At 37.8% G+C, this 23,438-nt stretch overlaps 2 protein-coding genes across 2 annotated transcripts; both read left to right on the forward strand.

Annotated features, from left to right (window-relative positions):
• The first annotated feature begins 558 nt into the window (after positions 1 to 558).
• Positions 559 to 8,891, forward strand: LOC125228960 (zinc metalloproteinase nas-14-like). Its single transcript, XM_048133694.1, has 6 exons — positions 559 to 716; positions 1,291 to 1,518; positions 1,985 to 2,094; positions 2,990 to 3,200; positions 3,607 to 3,743; positions 8,734 to 8,891. Exons 1-6 carry the CDS (start codon positions 569 to 571, stop codon positions 8,827 to 8,829), a joined length of 930 nt encoding a protein of 309 aa, XP_047989651.1. The 5' UTR covers positions 559 to 568; the 3' UTR covers positions 8,830 to 8,891.
• A 9,340-nt stretch (positions 8,892 to 18,231) lies between these two features.
• Positions 18,232 to 23,180, forward strand: LOC125228765 (seminal metalloprotease 1-like). The gene is made up of 6 exons (XM_048133438.1): positions 18,232 to 18,372; positions 20,323 to 20,544; positions 21,674 to 21,787; positions 22,101 to 22,314; positions 22,671 to 22,806; positions 22,957 to 23,180. The coding sequence occupies exons 1-6, from the start codon at positions 18,255 to 18,257 to the stop codon at positions 23,050 to 23,052; spliced, it is 900 nt and encodes a 299-aa protein (XP_047989395.1). The 5' UTR covers positions 18,232 to 18,254; the 3' UTR covers positions 23,053 to 23,180.
• The last annotated feature ends 258 nt before the right edge of the window (positions 23,181 to 23,438 follow it).

The raw sequence follows: 23,438 nt of genomic DNA on the forward strand, positions 1-23,438 counted from the left end.
AAGGCCTAAAGAAAGACTCACCACTATAACCCACCATGCACCATGACTAACTGTATGGATACAGCGATTGGACGCTCACTATGGAGGCTGCGTATAATTCGGGCGACAAAAACAGTTTAATCGAATGGAATCAGTGTCAATAGCGCCTTAAGTATTAGTATAACAAAATAGTAAAACGAAGCATTTTTGTGAACATAAGTAATTTGGTATTTTCAAAAGCATCCCATTTATAAATGCGGGTTCTGAACGAATCTAAAGTAAAGCAAAGAGACGATAAGCGTTGCGAGCGAGTATAAGCAAGTATAGACTGTTTTTAAGTATGCTATTAAAGTACTTGCTCCTTACGTAAGTACGTGAAACTTCTCCTCTGCATACTACATAGTCAAAGTCTAATATTCGGGTAAGCGATCGTTCGCAAACTAGTGTCCTATCGTCGCAAAGGTTACTCTATGACTGCATATATGTATTTACGAAAAACCCGGAAGAAGTGTCAAACGTTAATTAATTAGTAAATTTATCTAAAGATACACAGGGTTTGATAATGATAAGTAAAGATTATATATAGTCCATGAAACAAAATAAGCTGTATATAGACGAAATGATGCGATTATATGCTGTCGTTTGCTGCTTAGGGGTAGCCTTGGCCTCCCCCCCTTTAGCTAAGTCTAGGGAGGAAATCCAGGCTTTTAGGAGTTTCTTGGAAAATACCCAGAAGGGTAAGTGTTAATGTCATTTGTGCCAATATAGTGATGACACAGTATGGTCAAACAACAGTGTGATGTTTTTAAAATTCTGATGTGAAAATAAAGTCACGATGCGCTTCCCAATATATAAATAAATTACAAATATATAATAAAATTGTAATAGATAAATTCATTAGACGGGTACATTGTAATAAGATAGCTTTAAGAGTATTGTGTGCCCTTACAGGGCGTCGTGTACCTAAAGAACATCACTAACTCGCAAGTAACTCCAAGGGTGGCCAGCTCATTTGAAACCTCTTATATTTCTTTAGGAGTTTTCAAAAAGGGCTAATCTACACACAAATAACCACATTTATATCTATTATGCCAAAGCGTCCGCGAGATACTTCTCGCATACCTAGGTACTCCTAATATTTATATTCCGGACATATCAATTATAAGTCCTCTTTTTCCTGCTTCCCTTAATCCTAGTTCTCTCTGGGGACAGACCTTGTACGGTGGCTCAAACCACTAATAACAACAGCATCAGCAGTTGGCAGGTCTTCTTCAACTGTCCAAAATGTAATTACTATGTATTAATTCACAGAGAATGCTGGTCTATCCCGCAAGACCTCCCCCATTAACGGGGTCTCCCTCCTATTAGACAACCCGGAGTTGTACAGCGGCAAGTTCGAAGGCGACATCGTGCTAGACGACTGGCAGATCGAGGCTATGGTGCAAGAGTATGCCATGGGCCGTAACGCGTACACCTGGCCTGATACCAAGTGGCCGGACAACACTGTGATTTGGGAATTCGGTGAGGGACCAACTTTTGGTGAGTATTCTGTGTTATGATTCTTCCAACAACACATCACAAGTCTGTAAGACTAGCATGGGGACTGTAGCCCTTAGCCATCTTATCCCCAGCAGCATTATGTACCCAGCAGTAGAATATATATAATTATGGGCTCAATTATGAATCACATAAGTTCATGTATTTAATATCAAGATAAGCCTATTACCTACTTTATATAGTTTATCTTTTAGTATTACGCTAATCCGTAAATATTTGTGTATGATTCAGCCAAATTATTGGTCAATGTCATAATCGAATGGAGTTCGGGAACAGACAATTTGTCACATGGTATTTGATTGCCCTCCAACCAGATAAAGTAAGTCTAACCGTTGGGCGCTGGAAGTATTTATCCGTTACCTACAGGTCTCTCTCCAAGATGGCTTCTACTATATCTATATGCTTGGGGTGAATTTTCCGATTCAAATACTAAACTTGGCTTTTCCAGACCCCCAGCAGGTAGCGGACATCGAAGAGGCTATCGCAGACATTGAGCGTCACACTTGCGTCAAGTTCCGCTACCGTGAGCCGAACGACACCGCTTACGTCAGTGTGACTGTAAGTGTTCAGCCACATAGCTTGAATGACAGCGTATGGTCGAGGTAGACGGGCCAACTATACTAATACGTCGACGAATTCATTTACTCGAGCCAATTACGAGTAGTCTCTTTGCAAAAGGCAAGATGAAGAAGTCGAAGATCGTGTCGATAACGCCTGTAACTATTCTACCTGTCCTAACCTATAGAGAAGCAGAAGTCTAAACTGAAGGTTCGCCACCGCGCTCTGGAGCGCAGCATTCTAGGTGTTAGAAGGACCGATCGCGTTGTAACACCACGCTGCGCTCCAAGACTCTCATTGCTGATGTTGGCAAAAAAACCGCTAGGCTTAAATGGGACTAGGCCGGCCACGTCTATAGAATGTACCTATCCTAACTAACATAGCCAACAAGTTGATGCCGATGATAAAGCGTGGGCAGGCCTAGGCATAGGCAAAGATGGCGGGACGACCATGACGCCTTCCTGGACACTAGCCGAAGGAAACCGAGAATCGGGAGTCATGGATAACCAAGGGGTCTTTGCCCAGCAGTGGGACACTTTCAATAGGATAAGTAAAAAAAAAGTAAAGTTTAGTAATAAGCTACTAAGCAACCTTTGGTCTGTATAGGTGCGCCTCAGTTTGACGCAAGTTCTCCACCGCTGCTTTCTGGGCAATCGACTGTTTAAGGGAACCGTTAAGACTAGAAAAACAATAATTTTTACAGTCAAGCCAAGATATGATAGCGCCGATTTTGATAGGCGTCTGAGCAAGGGTTAAGTAAACGTCATAATTTCGTCGAAGTAAATGTTTAAAATAATAATTTCCCCAGCGAGGCTGTAAATATTGTCGCCAACATAGTGTGGATTTATTCTAAAACGTTCTATTTTGTGTTTACCGAAATTTCTTGTCTCCCCAGGGTATCGCCGGCGGTTGTTGGGCCGATCTCGGCTACTGGGAGGCCAGAGGCGCCCACTCCTACAACGTGGCCCGCAACACCTCTGGACTCGGCTGCTTCAGCCGCTCCTCCATCGTGCACGAGTGGATGCACATCCTCGGATTCTTCCATATGCATTCGACCTATGACAGAGATGACTACATCAGAATCGCCTTTGAGAACATCCAACCTGGTAAGTTCCATTATCTCTTGTCTCATTTAATACTGCTGTCTCATTCCTACCATGAGGACCTGACCTGAAATTACCTAATGCGGATGCGCGGTCATGAACGGTAAAGAGAGCAAAACCTGAGTGAGTTTATTGTATGGGAAAAGTTTTACCTATATCACTAAGAGAAGGTAAAGCAACAGCGAGTACCACAATCATCGATCTAAAATACCTGGGTAGTTTAGATGACCACACTTCAAGTGTAACTGCATTACTACTGCGTCAAAAAAAAGCACCGCTGTTACTAGTAATATGACGAGGACTTTTGAACTCGGCATGACACAGAACGGGTTTTAGATTTTTCGGTTCATAATTCTTGAAATGTTATTTGTGTTCAGTGTACGAGTATTACTTACAAGCACTATTTCAGGCATGGAGGGCAACTTCATGGTCGAAAGTCCCGTCAACGTGACCAACTACGGATTGCCCTATGACTACGTGAGCTGCCTGCAATACCCTGCCAGAGCGTTCTCCATCAACGGTCTTCCTACCATTGTAGCTCTCCAGGTAAAAACTCGATTTTGTAATTTTGATAGGATAGTTATTACCTACTACTTATTTTTCTTCTTCCTACCCTTATCCCACGTTATATGGGATCGGTACAACTCGTTTTCCTCTTTCATGCCTTTCTATCTTTCGTCATCTTAGCACTCCCCTCTTTCTGATATCCTCTTTCACAAGATCCATCCTTCTTTGTTTGGGTTTACCCCCCTCTCGCTACATCCCTAGTTATTACCTGATTTTAGTTAGGCATATTCTTCAAATTACCGGAGTCAACGAAGGAATATGATTCGAACCAAGAGAATAACAGGATTTAAAGAAGAAGTTGATTTGAATAAAATGACACTTTTCTGCTTTTAACAGCAAATCGAGCAATAACAGTTTTGAATTATTAATTTCACGGTTAGTTTCACTATACCGATATACGAGTATTTCCCGATATTTTTTTAATACCACTTCGGTGGCAAACAACCATACGGTCTGCCTGATGGAAAGCTTTCACCGTAACCTATGGACGCCTGCAACTCAAGGGGGTGTTACACAATTAGCACTGCAAATTTTGAGAAATAAAAAACTGTGTATTTTCTTGAAAATCAGATTATTTTTATTAGATATGTATTCAAACATGATAATCACAAGTTAAAACTAGATGGTTTGTAGGTATTTAGGAAAATATATCAAATAATAAAAAAATGTGAACCACAGGAGTGACAGCTATTCCACAGAATGGATACAAAATTAGCATTGTTCATTTTAAGTACTGAAAACCTTATATTTTCTTTTAAATCACATGATTTTTTATTAACTACTCTTCAAACAAGAGTATCACAATTAAAAACTAGATAGTTTCTTGGTATTTAAGAAAATATAAAAAATAATAACAAAATATTGACCACAGGAGCGACAGCTATTCCACAGAATTGAGCTAAATCAGTTTTAGCACAAAAAGTACTCTTATATCTGTTTTTATTTCAATAAGATTCTGAAATCTAATAGACGTGTATCAAAATAAACGAAAAAAAAATCAATAATGATATGATTGTATGAAAAACAATTGTCTTTAGAAATTATTTCAGTTTGACCACTGGAGATTTCCTGTGGTCAAACTGAATTCGTTTAGTTTTATAACGTGAACGTGAATGATGATATTTATTGATTTAATATTCTGATATTTAATCAAAAAATATCTTCATCACTGTCGTCATCAATGTTCAATGTTGCAATGTTTTTTTTTATCTTTTTTGGGGCCAAATCAGAGTCATCGCAGAATGTATTACGAAAATAAGGTCTCTTCCTAGGTGTAAGAGGTTCAGGTATATGTGTTGGAGGCTCTGGTGTTGGGGGCGTTCTAGGTCCAGTGACAGTCGAAGCGTCAGGCGTTAGGGGACTAGGAGTTGGCCTAGGAGGATCTGAATTAGAAGAAGCTGGGCTAGGAGGATTTGAATTAGAAGACGCTGGCCTAGGAGGATCTGAATTAGAAGAAGCTGGCCTAGGAGGATATGAATGGCCAGAAGACACATGACCGGTAGAGTCAAAACTGTAACGGACAGGACTAGATGCAGCTGAATTCGAAAGATCTGGTACATAATTAAGTTGCTCAGAATGGGCTCTTGTTGATTGAGTTCTCAAACTTGTGACACTTGGCATAATGATCTGTCCTAGTTTATAATGCGGACATTCAACATAAGCTGGACAAGTTATACAACTTAATCTCCTAGCCTGAAGTAAATCTGGTTTTATTTTGCTCCACGCAATTTGATGTATCTGAAATGTTCCTCTGAAAGGTCGCAGTTTACAAGCTGCTGCTAATTGTTGAATTTCATCAACAAACTCGTCATCAATCCGAATAATATTTATATTTTTAATATTATGTTTCAGGCATTCAAAGAAACCGTCGATTCCTGTGATGTCCTTGCCATTTGCGACTGCATTATCACATACGCGTTTGATGCACCCACCAACGCCATCAGGTGCCCCCTTGCCATGGCCTGCCTCACTAAAGTGCCAAATAATAGTGTCAGCTTGAGAAATTTTACTTATATATTTGGCGATCATAAAGAACATAGTTTTATTTCTGTATTGGGTGGATGGTCCATCACTTAATATATGCAGGAAGGATAAGGCTGGCGTCAAGGATTTCATTTTCTCTATTACGGGCTTAAGATGAGCGCAGATAAGGACTGGGTCATGTCTCAAATTTTCAGACACAGTACAAAATGATGTTGCTTTTACTCGGTTCTCCTGAGGGTGAGAGTCGCTTGAATAATAAACACATGTGTGCAGGGAAAGTTGAGCTTTGGATCCGCCAAAATGTGCTGACTGAACTTCTTCCCCATATTTGCATCCGTAGTTTTCTGAGAAGTCGATATGAAGTAATCCTTCTGAGGGTGACATATTATGTTTTATGAAGCGAACAGCTTTAAACTGGTTGATAATATTGGCTAAATGTTGCATGAATTTGGGTAAATTCGATCGAAAAACTTGTATTAGCAATCGTTGGGTTGTTCTTACAGTTTCTTTTATTGTTTTCTTACACTGTTTTTCTTGACCCCTAGTAGTCACCGTAACATTTTTTGTAATCCATCTTTGGTAAATAATTGTGTCACTTAAATCAGTGCTATCAATATCAATATCCTTTGAGCGGCATTGTAAGCATTTTCGTTCTAAACAAGATACACTAAGAATTTTATTGCAGCAAAGTGATTTAGCAACATCAGTGGCTGATGAATAAGGCAATATTTTTGCTTTATGTAAAGCTTGTGCAATAAAATCATTATTCGCGTGAAGAGCACACAAACAAGTGTTTCTTGAAGCCGCTTTAGGTAAAACGACCCAAAATGGACGACATCGTCGAAAAGTTTCATATGATACGATTACTCCCGTTTTGTTGAGAAACGTCTTATGAAGGTTAAAGAGTGAATCATTCAAAAGTCGTATTTGCTTTTTCACTTGTCTTCGCGTAATGGTTTCCTTTTTCCCAGCTGTTAATCTACTATTTTCATCGTCAAGTAAGAATTCTGTAATTTGCTTTCGTATTGCCTCCCTTCGATTTTCAGTCTTATCATCTTTCTTCCTTTTTAGTCTTAATAAACGCATCCTATATTTAGCCAATTTTTTCTCAAGACCATCCAATCTTTTTGACAGACGCATATTTTTAGCTTTTAATAGGCGTCTATTTCGTGCGCTGACCTTCCTTCCTACAGCTATTCGTGAAAACGATGTACTCGGACTGGATGAAGGTGTTTCTTCTCTTAATATTTCCTCCGTCCGTTTTGTTAATTTTGCCTTCTCACGCCTTATCTTAGATTTTTCCCGCCACACTTTTCGAATCTTCCTCTGTTCTCTTGGGGTAAAGTCCTTAATTGATTTCACTAGTCCTTCCTCTTTTTTTTTTGGTATCTCTCCCTATCTTTCCTACGCCTGTCTTCAATAGCGGCTGTATCTAATTTCGCACGGCTTCTGCGCATACTCATTTTTTTTGTTCACGCCTACGTTTTTTCTTCTCTTCTTCGCTCAACTGTACAGTTCTTCTGCTTCTTGGCATTCTAACTGAAAAAACAACAATATCTTCATGCCAATAAATCCCAAACAAGCACCATTTTGCACGATTATTATCAAAATTAGCGTGAACGAAGAAGTTATAATAAAGTGATTTTTTATATTATTAATTATTAAAATGGACTTATGTTTGCACCACGAAAACGAAAACATGATAACGAAAGCAATAACTCGAATCCACAAACATTCTCATTAAACTTCCACGCCATAATATATTAGAAATAAATATTTAGGTCATACACAGATATAGGTTTGTGTCTCTCCTGTGGACATATCTAAAGCAAAGGGCATAAAGTGTTTTAAGTACTAATTTTTCCGAATGGACTCATATTTAAATTGAACGGTGCCTTATTTTTTATGTCATTGTGAGATAAAAACGTCAGTTGTGATGCACACACCCTGTAAAGTATTGACCACAGGAAAGATAACTTCCGTTATTTTAAATTAAAAAACCGTTCTGTGGACATAGGTCTCTGGGGTGGACCAATTCCACGCGAGAGATCCGTGTCCACAGAAGTGACAAATTCAGCATACCACAGAAAAGATTTCCACAGAAGGGTTTTTTTAATACAAAAAATATCATTTGACGCATGTGTTTTGAGGTTAGAAGCCAAGCCGATTCGGTTATGCAAAATAGCCCTTCTGAGCTATTCTTAAGGCATATTTAATAAATATTGAAATATTTACTTACCGATATACACAAATCACAGAAAAGATGCACCGATATCTGACATTTGGACTAACTATTTATCAAAAAGGTCGGGAGCACAATTCTCGCACTGTAACTCACGACATTCAAAATGGCGACTGACAGCTTGAAAGTGTTGCCAGTATAATACTCCGTTGTTTATGGAAGTTTTTATTATTTTAGTGATTTTGGTTGGATTTTTAAGGTCCACAGAGTAGTCGTTCAACCGTATAACCCTACGTTTATTGCCTCTCATGTCAAGAGGATTACAAATTTTGGAGCAAATGAATCGGAAAATTCAATTTCGTTAATGAATATAATTATTACACAAACCACACTAATTTGTTACGCTATAAATTTTAAAACTGTGATACGTTGAACTTGTTATCCAAGAATCTGAACAGCCCACAGATGGGACTTTTACCACCAATTTGTTTTTTTTTTCAGGTATTAATTTTGTTTTGTTTTATATCTGAGTAATCAATATTGTACACTAGATACTGTACAATGCATAAAAAAATATAACAAGATCCAGTGCGCAATTCTTTTTTTTTTTTTGGTCCGAACATGCGTTTGGGTATGACCCAATGGGTTATCAGTTGCACGTTGCAGACCCATTAAAACTTGTAATTTCTATTGCGATGCCAATGACGTGCATCATGATCACGGAAACTGAGTTACCCGCAACTGAGACTCATAATCCAGCAAGTTTATTGGTCATTGAAGTAATGTACTTTTATTGTTTTGTAGGACCACGAGGGTGTGATGGGTCAACGTGAGTACATCACCGACATGGACTGGAAACGCATCAACCGCCACTACAACTGCCCCGGCGCATGGGACTAAACATAATCTTATTTATACTTTCTATGTCATTAACGTAGGATGAAAGAGATATGACTTGTCTCTTAATATCGCGGGTATAACGTCTACATCTATATTCTGGATTCTAATAAAGTTTTGTTAAACTTAAAAACAATTGAATTGTTTTTTTTTTCTCCTTGATTCCTTTTCATTTCACGTATACCTATTTACGTATACCCAAGTTGCATCTGTGGGTTGCAAACTCGTAATGTAATCGCTCCTTGAAAAACATAGTGTCATTAAATGAAAAACGTCTTTTTTGGGTACAGCGGTTTAAAGTTTTGAAATTTTTGAATTGTCAAAAATTGCCATTTTTACAACAAACTTGTAATTTTTTGGCAGATCTTGTTAGTTTTGTGACTAAACCTGATAGATATAATAGTAAATTGTATTTTTTTTATTTTGTTTCTAAGATAATTAAGCTTAAACAAAATGGTAGTGACATTTTTCCATTTATTTTTGTTTAGGGACACATGACAACTTTATATCTTCGTTTTACTTTGTGGAAAAATGACACTATAGCCATTTTTTTTATGAAATTTACCTTTTATTTCAATGAATAATTAGCAATCAAACCACCTTTTATGTATATACATTAAAATTTATTGAATTAAATGACTTTCGGTCTCAAACCCTGTATCTATTTAGCATTACTGCCCTTAAAAACTAGTGTAAACACTCCTGGCTTGCCCTCTTAAACAATAAAATATAACTAAAAACATATTAGAAACAAAAATCAGTAAATTTCAGTCTTGACATTTGCGTTAGTAATATAACATTTATTTTAATATCCATAAAATTCATGAAATTTTATACAAAAAATTAAAATTGTCAGGAAAAAGTAACCAAAGTGCATTCAGGTTAAAATAAAAAAAAATCAAACGCAATAAAATCAGAAATCAGAAATCAGAAATCAGAAATATTTATTGTTTTAAATCAACAAATATCGAAAAAAATGACTTAAAATTAACCTTAAAACCCAGTGTTCCTCCCTCTGGCCCTTCCTGTAGCTTCCATGCGATCAGTTATGGACCTGATCAGTGTTACGATCAGTTTTTGAGGAATATTTTCCCATTCCTCAATAACTACGGCTTCCAGCTCTTTGAGGGTGGCTGGAGCAAGATCCCGTGACCAAACAAGCCGTTTTAACTCATCCCAGAGATGTTCGATGGGGTTCAGGTTGGGGCTCGTTGCTGCCACTCCATTACGGTGCATTCCGACCTCATGCATCAGGGAGTCCCGCACTATCAAGGCAGTATGGCAACGGGCGTAGACGTGCATGAATTGGAAATCAGGTCCAAAAAACTCAGCGTACGAGACCATACGTTCTTCTAAGATCTCCATAATGTAACTGCCTGCAGTTAAGGATCCGTTTTGCCGTCGATGGAAATGCCGCCCCAGAACATGCACGAGCCGCTCCCGTAACTGACTGTTTCTTCGGTGAAGACTGGTGTAAACTGCTCTCCTTGACTCCTGTACACCCTTTTCCGTCTATAGTTGGCGTAAATGATCTCCTTCGTCTCGTTGGGGAACAAAACTTTCCTCTATTGCTGCAACGTCCAATCCTTAAGCCTTATAGCAATTCGACACAAAAATAGCAATTACTTCGTAAAAAATAATTATACATAAAATAACCTTAATTTTTAATAGCGCTGTTTATAGGTATTTTCCAAAAATATAGAGTAAAATGTCTTTTTCATAGAATTTCATCAAAATTGTGGAGGTTTATGTGCTAAACTTAAATGGAACAATGGTATTAAACGTAATATGTCTAGAAGGTAATTAATCATTAACTGTTTTGTAATTTTAATTACCGCAAAGCATGACATAAAACTTAAAGTGACAATAATCAGTCAACGCGCTTAAAGCTAACATTACCAGTTAAAGTGCCTTTAAACTCATAACAGCGGTATTGGTTGTCTATTGTTTGCCCGACAGTCATTTAACATAATGTTCATTTGCCCGAATCTAACTTGCCTGAATTTCATTTGCCCGAATGATTTGTTTACCATAAAAATCATATGACATACTCGTTGTTTATCCGAATATTACCTTCCATAATCATACAATGCCATACTATTTGTTAGCCATATTATTAAGTGCAATAATATGGTTTCATAGAATATTCAAACGCCATAAGCAATTATTGCCATATTAATTGTTGCCCATATTATTACCTAACCTAACCTACTTTCTGATAGCAGTTTCATTTTCCAGGGGTCACAGTTCTAACCTAACCTAACCTACTTTTCCAGCAGTTTCATTCTCCAGGGGGTCACAGTTCTAACCTAACCTAACCTACTTTCTGATAGCAGTTTCATTTTCCAGGGGTCGCAGTTCTAACCTAACCTAACCTACTGTCTGATAGTATTTTCATTTTCCGGGGGTCACAGTTCTAACCTAACCTAACCTACTTTTCAAGCAGTTTCATTTTCCAGAGGTTCACAGTTCTAACCTAACCTAACCTACTTTCTGATAGCAGTTTCATTTTCCAGGGGGTCACAGTTCTAACCTAACCTAACCTACTTTCTGATAGCAGTTTCATTCTCTAGTCCTTCTAGTACCTATTATAGTAGTTTTCGATTCTGCCAAAGCACATTATGGAAACTGACTTTTCTGGACGCTAATTTGTATGACAAATGATGGTATGGAATGTGGTAATTACGGATTTCGATGATTCTGACAAATGACATTATGGAAACTGACTTTATGGGAAACAAAGTTTCTGGCACTAGATTAATATAGTAAACAATGATTATGGCATAAGATGTTATGAGAAACAATATTATGATTGTTGAATAGGATGGCAAATAAAATTATGGCAAATGAAATTCTGGCAAATGGGGGTGTCCCAGCGGTATTCCATTTCTTTGCAAGCGTAGTTATGGTAATTCATACAATCAAAAATGACACTAAACAGATAATGACGATTCATTCATGCAAATTCTTTTTAGCGAGTTAAGACCATAACGTCATTTTAAGTAAAAGTACAGTACAACTTTATTTTTAACCTGCATTAAGCCTAATAGTTTAAAGCCAAACCGTCATTACGTGCACAGTGTCACTATACCTATCTCAACACGTTTAGAATTGTTAAAGTACTAGTGTCATTATAGCAAAAATGACACTGTTACTTTAAAATGAAACTCAATATTGAATAGTTATTACAAGTTCAAAGTGACACTTTAAGGATTGATACAATGTTCCATAAGAAAATTGTCATACTTACCATTCAATCTCGCGGAACACCGTCACTAAACACAAAATGACAACTTTCGTCTTAGAGTTCACTACATTTTGATCGGCGTCCAGGTCATTAATGCAAACATGACATTGTTCCCGTCCCCCACGCGACTATTCCCACTATTCGCCATAGTGACATTAGCGCCCCCTGTCGCTTCTAAGCGAGCTAAATCGATAGGTGTCTTTGCATTGCGTTCGTTATGAACGCGCGACCTAGATGGCGTTGTTAACTAAAAACCTATGTTTTTTGGATAGTGTCACTATGTTTTTCAAGGAGCGGTATCCAGTTTAAGCACCAATTCCTGAACTCGGTTGACAAAACTTCTAAAATTGGAACACAGACTTCTACACTATTTTTGTTACAATTTGTATTTTAAATCCCTTTAGCAGTTGGTATCTCGATCAGGCCCCGTAGCCGAATGGAATTTCTATGACGCGAAACGAAAACGAAACGCCGCGAAAGGTAGTCTGGCTCTATCGCACCAAAACGAAAGAGCGATAGAGATTCGTTTCGTGAGCGTTTCGTAAGCGTATGTGCATTCAGCTACGAACGCAGGTTATGGGAATGAATAAAAGCAGAAACAGAGTAGAAAGTAAGCAAAGCTCGTCACTATCAGGTGATAACTTTACGAAAACGATGTCACCACACGTATTCCATTTTTCCAAATGCTCACCGTTGAAGACTTATATATATATAAACACTCACTCACGTCTCTATTCTCAAACGGGGTTGGCAGAGCACAGGAATCTGTAAGTTTCAGTGCAACTCAAGACAATAAAAGGGTTGAAAGAAAACAAATATGTTACATAGACAGGTTGCCAGCCAGACTTTTTGACACCCACTAGGAAAGGGGTGGTGAAATTTTTAACCCTCGCTCCTAACATTAAGCAACCTTCCGTTATTCATGACACTTTATTGACGGTGATCGAAGGCGCAGAATCAAATAATAGGCGAGACGACTAAACAAACTAATTAGTCCGTCGGTTAGATTATCAAAAAATTTTAGACGCGTATTTTTTCTTTTTTCTCGTTAACGAAAAATGACGACGATACAGTGCGTTGAACTTTCGCGTGACGTCACGCATAGGTACAATTTATACTTAGAAGTGACGTCACATTACAAGTCCCCACTCGAACTCTGATGCTTATCTTTGTATTTTTTCATTAATTAGTGTTGTAGAACTAATATAACGGAAGTTATTTGTAAAAAATAGTAAAAAGAGATGTTGTTGCTACGAGTGTTTTATTTGAAGTGACGGCTATACAAAAATATATCAAAAAATGGAACAATAGAACTAGAACTTATAAAAACGATATTTGTCAGCACAAAAGAGGTTACAAACTACAACAGCCGCCCTTAATCGACGTTGTGCTAGACAAACACAAAACAAGAACTTAAGTTTCTAATCCTAAGTTAAGTATACACCTTTTATGTACTATAGGCCCTAGTGGCTTAGTAAGTACATCGGCAGGCATATCACTACTTTTGATATATTCTAATTTCACAACATTATTAGAGACCTTCTCCCTAATGAAATGAAACCTGCAGTCGATGTGCTTTGACCTGTTGTGGTGTACAGGATTTCGAACGAGATTGATGGCACTCTGACTGTCAGAAGCTAAGTTAACTATATGCAATTTACCTGTTATTTCCTGGATAAATCGACGTAAATAGCATGCTTCCTTCGTGGCAGACGCTAAAGCCATATATTCACTTTCGGCTGATGATAAGGCAACCGTAGGCTGCTTCTCCGACTGCCAGGATACAGTGCATCCACTCAACCAGTAGCGGCTTGCCCTAAAGTGCGCTTGTGCGGTGCACTCCCAAAAATAATCACAATTAAACTATAGTAATACATCAATTATGGTACCTCAAATTAATGTATTATACTATATAAAAACTATCGCAAAAAAGTCCAATCAAACAATTACTTATATTTCTTAAAAGTTCATTATACAGTCTATATTAATCCGCCAATTCCCTTCCTATACAATTTCATACGCACCGCGCTCAACGGAGCGCTTTGAATTGCGCTCCTATGGAGAAATATTCAGTACATTCTCTAATACGAAATTCAGTAAGAGCGAAAGAGAAGTTTAGTCATAGCTCCGCGCGTGAGACAGAAGATTATGTATGAAATATTAGGTAAATCTGGAGCGCCGCTCCTAGGGACGTTTGACCACAGAGCTATATCAAGATAGAAAGAAAAAGTATCATATTTAGTACCGTGAACGGCAGTCTGCTCGACGATTGGATGTCAAAATTAGTTTTCCATTGCGGTTTTAATTTGACGAGCTCGATTTGGCGTGCGTTCAAAACAAACGACCTATAAACATGAAATAAATGCTAGAATAATGTGTATGTAATGATTGTAATGAAAATAAATTGATTTGTTCTTAGAGTACGAGCGATGTAAAAATAAGCCATGAATTCAAACTCGAGTCAATTCACATTTGTGGTATCAAGTATTTATCTATTTATTCAACAGATTAAAAAGTATGCAACACAAATTAAATTACAAATACATTCATGCAAAAATCTTAAACTAACTTATATTATAAATATTCTAAACTACATTAATAATTAACTAGGATAATCCAATCATAATAAGAACACCAATAAATGCGAAATGTTACACGATCGGTCTCCCTGTCAACCGCCAAGCTTTTTCCTTCTATCTCGATATAGGTCTGTGGGTTTGTCCTTGATTACCGTCTCGGTTGCATCGCGCAGGCGCGAAATGCGTATTTCGCGCGCTATTTTGTTAATTGTTAGGAACGCGGTATCGACGTCCAAGTGCTTCATTTTTAACCCCATCTCTGCAGCTAACTCGAATAAAGTGCGAAGGGAAGAATGACGAATCACTGGTTTTCAACAAAAGTTTGAAACAAACAGAATTTATTCTTTACTTCAATTTTGGAAGAAATAAAATAAGCAAACACCTTTCGCGTATAATCGTCTACAATGGTTAACATATACCTATTTCCTTGAAAAGAGGTTGTAGACACTGGTCCCATGAGATCCATGTGAATCAATTCTAAAGGGGAAGTAGCCCTATTAAACGCTACCTTCTTGAAAGGTTTTCTCGCTTGTTTACCTTCCACGCAAGCGATGCAACTGTTTTTATCTACTACTGAATACTTTACGCCTACCTCGTGATTCTTCAGTTGGTTCATGCCTATGCGACACAAATGTCCAAGCCTCCTATGCCAAAGTTTATAACTATCCTGACAGTCAGAGTGCACATCCTGTGTCATAAAATTATCTGCCACATTCTCGGGAACATTGACAGTACCGTCTAAAACGTACAGTCCACCACAGGGCGAGGCATGAGCAACAGATTCACCTGTAAAACGAAAATTATCAGTTTTATAAAAATTACATCCATTAATATCAAAAACACATATAAAACCCTTTTGTACACAGTTTTGTACACAGATAACAAATTTTCCTTTAAATCAGGGACATAATCAACGTCACTGATCTTGTTAACAACGTTCTCGGGTGTGTTTAAAGAAATGTTTCCAACTCCGCAGCACTTTATCTGTTCTCCGTTTGCGACAGTAACGGTACCTTTATTCTGTATCGTAAAATTCTGAAACCAATCTCGTCTAGAAGTCATGTGTCTCGTACAGCCTGAGTCTACATAAATGACGTCCTTACTTGAGCTGCCAGAAGTATTAAGAGCTTTTATTACCTCATTAGCTTTCTCTTTCTTCCTTCTCATTGGACAGTCTGGTCGTTTATGTCCAGGCATCTTGCACTCGTAACAAACTATGTCCTTCTTCTTTGACTTCGGCTTCTTCTTCGCATTAAAAACAGATTCCGTAGGTGTAGCCACATCCTTGGACATCTCATTCAGCAGTTTTGTCTTAACTAAATCTGTAGTCACGTCAACATTACAGTTCTCTAATGCCATTATAAGAGGTTCATATTTTGGGGTGAGACCTCCCAAAAGTATAGCAGCAATAGACTTATCTTCTAAGACTACATCGATTTCCGCCAGATCCTGTGCGGTTGACATAACTGCGTTAATGTACAGTTCGATATTCGAAAAGTCAGATAGACTCAACCTGTACAGTTTTCGCTCTAAAGCAAGCCTTCGTCCCATTCCCTTATCCTCAAAAGCTTTCTGCAAGGATTTCCATGCTTCGGCTGCGGTTTTCGCACATCTCACATGAGTGATAGCCGCACCATCTACTGTCAAACATATCTTTGCTAAGGCTTTCGCATCTTTTCGTACCTTTGTTGAGGCAGGGGTCGTGTCTTCCTTGAGGTAGCCACCGATTGTCTCCCACAAATCCTCGTGAAGTAGGTAATTGAGCATCTTAAACTTCCATGCAGGGTATCCCTCTTTGCTTCTCAAGCAAAACGATGGAATTGATGAGCTCGAATGAGAATTCGTAACACTCGAAGCATCTCCTGTTTCGTGTGACATATTTACGATTTTCAAATCACACAAACACTAAACTCAATTATTTTAGTAATATACTTTTTACACTAAACTTTTCGTTATTAATTATAGCATTCTCGTGCTGATAACGTGTTGTAGAACTAATATAACGGAAGTTATTTGTAAAAAATAGTAAAAAGAGATGTTGTTGCTATGAGTGTTTTATTTGAAGTGACGGCTATACAAAAATATATCAAAAAATGGAACAATAGAACTAGAACTTATAAAAACGATATTTGTCAGCACAAAAGAGGTTACAAACTACAACAATTAGAAAAAGCGAAAAATATGTGTTCAGTATTTTTTTAGTTTGACGGACTAAACAGAATGCCATTTTTTTATGTAATCGTCATCCCTATTGTGGACTCTGTAGTAGGTGAATACGGAATACGAGTATGCTGCAAAAGGCTAAATAAATTAAACAAAATTACCACAGATTACTCTTCTACCCGCGAAGCCGCAGACAAAAGCTAGTAATATACAAACACTTAAGTACATAGAAAGCATCCAATGTGCATATTACACAAATAAAATGCCCTTATCGGAATTCGAGCCCGGGAGGGTTACTATCCACTATGCCAGACCGATCATCAATAAATATCACTAATGAATTATATTTTTGGTTTTATTTATTGTCCGTTTAAGACTTGCACACTGATCATCCTCCTTGCGTTATTCTGGCACTCGGCAAGTCTCATTGGAGCCTGGCCTGGGGTCCGCTTTGACAAGTTATCCTAACATTTGGTAAATAGACACTTATAGTCTTACCAGAGCAATTGCTATCTGACCTTCCAACCCGAAGGGTATAGGCCTTATTGGAGATAGTCCGGTTTCCTCACGATAGTCACGATGTTTTCCTTCACCGAAAAGGACTTGCAAATATCAAATGATATTTCGCACATAAGTTCCGAAAAACCAACTGGTACGAGCCAGCGTTCGAACCCGCACACTGTTTCTTTTTTCGCAATGGTTTTGTAATTGTTAGCGTTAAGTTACCGAGTAAAGTACATCCTACTGAAGGAAGGTACCGGATTTATGTGATAAAATCAACGCACTGCTGTCCTTACCCGTCTGAATGTGTATCCGCTTGATATGATAAGCTACAATAACAATAATAAAAGAATAAGAAAATTATAGTAAAAGCCTTGTAATTAGAAAATCATTAATTCGGCTACCCAATAATGATATCCCAATTTGTTTTTGTAGTTCATGTACTAAATACCCAATTTTACCCTATTAGATACCTAATACAATACGTTCAGATGGATTGGATCCGTTGGTTCCTTGTGTTGAAGACATTCGAAAAACTGCGGGGTATACCTCTGGATGAGACTAGCTCAGGACCGGAATAAGTGGCGTCCACAAAAAGAGGCCCATGCTTAGCAGTGGGCAATTAATGGCTGAAAGAAATGATGATGATGATAATTATGATGAGGCTGTTGTTAGTATAAAATATGCATTCAAAGTACGTGAAACTACTTCTCTACATATTCTGAGCTTCAGGTAAACGCTCATTAGCAAACTAGTGTCCTATCTAGCAAAGGTTACTCTATATCTGCATATGTATTTATGAAAAACCCGGTGTGTGCAAAAAAAGTGCCAAATCCTAATTAATTAGTATATTTATCTAAAGATACGTCAGTCTTTGATAATGATAAGTAAACATATGTATACAGTCCAGGGAACATAATAATCTGTATGTAGACGATATGTTGCGAGTACTTGCTGTCGTTTGCTGCGTAGGGCTGGCTTTGGCCTCGCCTCCTTTGGCTAAGTCTAGGGAAGAAATCCAGGCTTTTAGGAGTTTCTTGGAAAATACCCAGAAGGGTAAGTTAATTTTACTTGTACCAATGGAGTGATTATAGGAACCAACAATATTTTAATGTTCATAAATTCTGGAGTAACAAAATAAACTCAGGATATGATTCTTATAATAAACAGTGAGTATCAGTAACTTCAAGGATGTGAAAAATGAAAATGAAATGAAAATGAAAATGAAATATTTATTTTTCAAGTAGGCATATTACAATGCGCATATGAACGTCAAATAAAGCTACGCCGGCTCTAACCCTACGCCTCAGCCTCGAGAAGATTTCAGTCCCCCCTCAGTTGGGAGGGGGGTATCCACTATGGGACCGGCAAGAAACTCGGCGGGCAACTTCTTTTCAAAACATTACATCTTATAATTAACATGCATTAAATAACAACATACAATTTAACATGCAAAAGTATTCATCAAAGAATATGAACAGACTAGGTACTCTATGGAAATCAATTTCAATAAATTATATTATTGCTTAATAATACGTCGTTCTTCTTCAGAGAAAACATATCAAATTGTCATAGAAGAAAAAGATAATATGAATCTCAATATCATTAAATATGTAATTTACCTACACAACATAAAATATAAAATATTTGATGTGCTTTCTTATCTGAACTGTGTCCTCTATACATAATACAATTATTTTAATTGCTATTCGTTTTTTGTAGTTTCTGGTTCGGGCCATGCATGTTTGTCTGTCAAATAGTCCTCGACTCTGTAATAAGCCTTTAACATCAATGATTTTTTTAAGTAGTTCTTAAGAGCTGGGAGGGGTAATCTCAAAGCAGTGTCAGGTAACTTATTATAAAAATGAATGCTTTGCCCAACAAATGACTTCTGTACATTACGGACACGAAACTTCTTTATGGCAAGCTTATTTTTGTTTCTAGTGTTATAATTATGGATATCAGAATTCTTAGTGAAACAGTCTAAATTCTTAACAACATAAATTATACTATCATAAATGTATTGGGAAGCTACAGTTAAGATATTAATTTCTTTGAAGAGTTCTCTTACTGATTCACGTGTTCCTAAGTTGTAAATAGAACGAATGGCTCTCTTTTGTAATACAAAGATAGTCTGTATGTCAGCTGCTTTGCCCCAAACCAGAATACCGTATGACATTACACTGTGAAAATAACTATGATACACTAGGCGAGCTGTTTGCATGTTACTTGCACATTGCCAAAACTTTTGCAAATTCTTAGACTAGGTACTATTACGAAGAACCTCCTTTGAACTCATTGTGCCAAAGCGTCCACGGGAAATAAATAATATATATATCCTGGACGCATCAACAAGTATGGGAAAAAATATAAGAATGTCCTAAATCCTTCTATCTCCTTCCTACAGTCCCACAGTTCTTATACGGAGCTACCAGAATGTTCAATCTTGGGTTGTTAAAACTTTCATCTCTCTCTTGATATTGCATCACCATTTGTGTCGGCAGGTCTTTAAAAGACCTAAGAAGAAGGTCTTTGGTATTTTTAAAAGTCAAGTAAAAGAACATTATTTATCTATTCCATAATACAATATTTATTGATGGTCCTGTTTCATTTTTCTTTATCGCTATTGGCGGCATTGTTTTTGATCTATGTACATTCGTAGCTGTGTTGTTATAGTATTTATATATGTACGGTATATTTAGGTTTATTTTAATTCCTATTTATGTATGTTTATTAGTATTAAGATTATTTGACGTTTTCTACCACTCACTGCATCACCTACTCAAATCAGTTGTTTTTTGTGACTTGTCTCCACTACCCAAAGGTTGTCTGGAAGAGATCGCTCTTTAGCGATAAGACCGCCTGTTGTCTACCATAGTTAATTAAAATTATGTGATGTAATCTTGTTATATTGGTGAACAATAAAGAATATTTGTATTGTATTGTATTTGTATTGTCTTTCTCTGCCAGTGCAGTGCAAATGTAATATTTATTATTAATGTACAGAGAATGCTGGTCTATCCCGCCTGACCTCCCCCGTAGACGGGGTCTCCCCCCTAGCCAACCCGGAGGAGAACAGCGGCAAGTTCGAAAGCGACATCGTGCTGGACGACTGGCAGATCGATGGTATGGTGCAAGAGTACGCCATGGGCCGTAACGCGTACACCTGGCCTGATACCAAGTGGCCGAACAACACTGTGGTCTGGGAATACGTTGAGGGAGAATTTGGTAAGTATTTTGTGTTTTGAGTACCCTTTAATACGGTCTCTTTAAAACTCTTGCTTTAAGTGAGTCAATAGGCTATTACTGAACCGGTGCGTTCCACATTAGAGTGTTCACTTTCCACAGGTATGACTAGGGTTAACCGTGAATCAGAACACAATAAATATAAGTAAAAGTATCCATATAAGCCAACTGTCTTTTACATATTCTCGGGACCAGGCATTTGGAAGACGCGCGTGAGGTCGAAGACAACACGTATGTTTCCTATGTTATAGGACAACTTCGTGATAAAATCTGAAATCCTTCAGGTATTTAAATTAGTTCAAGTCGAGATAAGACTATCATACTTTATAGTATTTATCTATTATTATCAGGTTAATTCATATTTGTTTATGATGATGCAGCAATATTTTTGCCAATAACATAATTATTCTCCATGTGTAACTAAACATTTATATTTTATATTAATTTTATTGTGGGTGGAGAATTGGAGATCCGGAACAATAAGTTAATTGAGTGCCTCGTTACTAATAAAATTAATCTAAATGAGACTTCAGGATGATGTTGCTCTTAGTTCTCAGGTTGTCAGATAATTTATCATGATGGATATTTGTAAGGCATAGGTATCCAAAATTACGCCGAAGTAGTTTTGGCTGAAGTTATGACGTACGTATTTTTCCATAACTTGTTTATGTGTTCAATAAACGCAAACAACAGACCTCTGTCTCTCTGGAATGTGGGCATAAGAACTAACACTGGAACTATTCATCCATTACATCCAGGTAATGAGCATAACTAAACTTTCGAGAAACATTTAACAGAAAATTAATCATAAATATAAAGAGCAGAGAAACAAGAAAATGAACCCTTAACGAAAACGATTACTTGTTTTACTGCACTCTTGGCGCTGATGAATTTGGGAAGTTTTCATATTTTAAATCAAGGAACAGCTTTCAAAAAAGGCAGCTGGCAAAAGTATATACATATACAACAGTTCCTAACGCCAGACGAAGTCAGATGCCAGCATCTCATACATTGAAGACTTTGTTCCCGATTGGAAACATCTCACCTCAGTGTTTTAGGAATTTGGGGAAATTGCAATGTTCAAATTCAAATACGAGTTTGTCTTTTCCAGGACCCCTGCAGTCAGCGGCCATTGAAGAGGGAATCGCAGACATTAAGCGTCACACTTGCATCAAGTTCCGCTACCGTGAACCGAGCGACACCGCTTACGTCAGATTGACTGTAAGTCTTCGGCCCATCAGCTTCAGACCGTGACTTGATACTGATAACCTCAATCTGAGGCTGCTATTTTAAGACAGAATTGCCAGTCCGTCTCTATAAAATTTACGGTGAATTCTGCGTCTTCACTGCCGCATTCTGGGCATACACTGTTTAAGGGAACCTTGACACTATAAACGGAGAAGAATAACACAACTTTCGACTTTCTTCTTCTTGTTATGCGTATCACTCTTGACAAAGTAGTCGTGGTCATCATGCTGTCCTGAGACACATTTTGCGTTTCTTCGACATTGCGTTTATGGATTTTCTTATCACCCCAGGGTGCCCCGACGGTTGCTACGCAAACGTCGGCTATTGGGAGTCCCGAGGTCCCCACACCTACAATCTAGCCCGCAACACTCCTGGAGTCAGCTGTTTCCGCCACGCCACCATTGTCCACGAGTGGATGCATATCCTCGGATTCTTCCATATGCACTCCACTCATAACAGAGATGACTACGTCAGAATCGCCTTCGAAAACATCCGGCCTGGTAAGTGCCAGAATCCCGCGTCTTATTTAATGCTTGACTTAAGACTTGATCTGAAATGATCTTGACCCCATTCCAATACATGCTCAGGTACAGCAGAAAGAGTAAAATGCCTGATTAAGTTTCATAATAAGTAGGGACTAGTTTTCTCCTATCACCAAGAGAAGGGAGAGGAACGGCAAATCCCAAACATCATGCGTAGTCTGACTGATGCTTTGTTGAAAATAAAGGCAAAACTGCTGCTAGTTTGATGGGGACCTTTGAACAGCATGGTGCATATGCTTTATTAGTTCTATCCAATGTGCTATCATAATTCTTGAGAAGTGTACGAGTTTTCTTTACACGAGTCTAATACTATTTCAGGTTCAGAGCCAACTTCAACATCCGCGAAGCTGACCTCGTATCTAACTACGAATTGCCCTATGACTACGTGAGCTGCCTGCAATACACTGCCTATGGGTTCTCCGTCAACGGTCTTCCTACCATTATAGCTCTTCAGGTAACCAAATTTAACCTTGACTCTGTGATATTTCATCTTGTTCCTGTTTTGATTTTGAGTTTGAGCGGTAAGGCTGATTAAAATCTCGACATTATCTAAAAATTTCTTTTAGAATATTATTTGAAGTAATGCACTCTTTTTGTTTTATAGGAGCACGAGGGAGTGATGGATCAACGTGAGTACATCACCGACATGGATTGGACCCGTATCAACCGCCACTACGACTGCCCCGGCGCATGGGACTAAACATAGACTATCTCTTTCTCACTTACCGTTTCACCATAAGAATAAAAGAGACATGATGGGTCTCTTAATATCGCGGGTACAACGTCTACATCTAATATTCCGGATTCTAATAAAGTTTGCTAAATATAGTTTTTTTTTCTTCTTTTTCCTCTTCAATTCCTTTTTATCTCACGATTACCTATTTACTTAGGAAAAAAAGTTAACTGAAACCATACTAGTTTGTATGTGTGGTTTGCTAATTCATCACTCACCTAATCATGGCACCATTTCCTGAACTTGGTGGACAATACTTTTTAAATTAAAACACACTAGGCTTCCTTACTGTCACTAATTTTGTTACAATTTCTATTTTGATTCTCCTTACCGAGCCAACGAGTCTATAGACC

Source organism: Leguminivora glycinivorella, chromosome 8 (assembly GCF_023078275.1).
Source record: "Leguminivora glycinivorella isolate SPB_JAAS2020 chromosome 8, LegGlyc_1.1, whole genome shotgun sequence".
NCBI lineage: Eukaryota > Metazoa > Arthropoda > Insecta > Lepidoptera > Tortricidae > Leguminivora > Leguminivora glycinivorella.

Coding starts and splice junctions, on each gene's coding strand:
- LOC125228960 (XM_048133694.1), top strand. CDS start 569: ATGAAACAAAATAAGCTGTATATAGACGAAATGATGCGATTATATGCT. Junction 1,519..1,984: donor CGGTGAGGGACCAACTTTTG/GTGAGTATTCTG, acceptor TGGCTTTTCCAG/ACCCCCAGCAGGTAGCGGAC. Junction 2,095..2,989: donor CCGCTTACGTCAGTGTGACT/GTAAGTGTTCAG, acceptor TTGTCTCCCCAG/GGTATCGCCGGCGGTTGTTG.
- LOC125228765 (XM_048133438.1), top strand. CDS start 18,255: ATGTTGCGAGTACTTGCTGTCGTTTGCTGCGTAGGGCTGGCTTTGGCC. Junction 21,788..22,100: donor TTACGTCAGATTGACTGTAA/GTCTTCGGCCCA, acceptor TTATCACCCCAG/GGTGCCCCGACGGTTGCTAC. Junction 22,315..22,670: donor GAAAACATCCGGCCTGGTAA/GTGCCAGAATCC, acceptor ATACTATTTCAG/GTTCAGAGCCAACTTCAACA.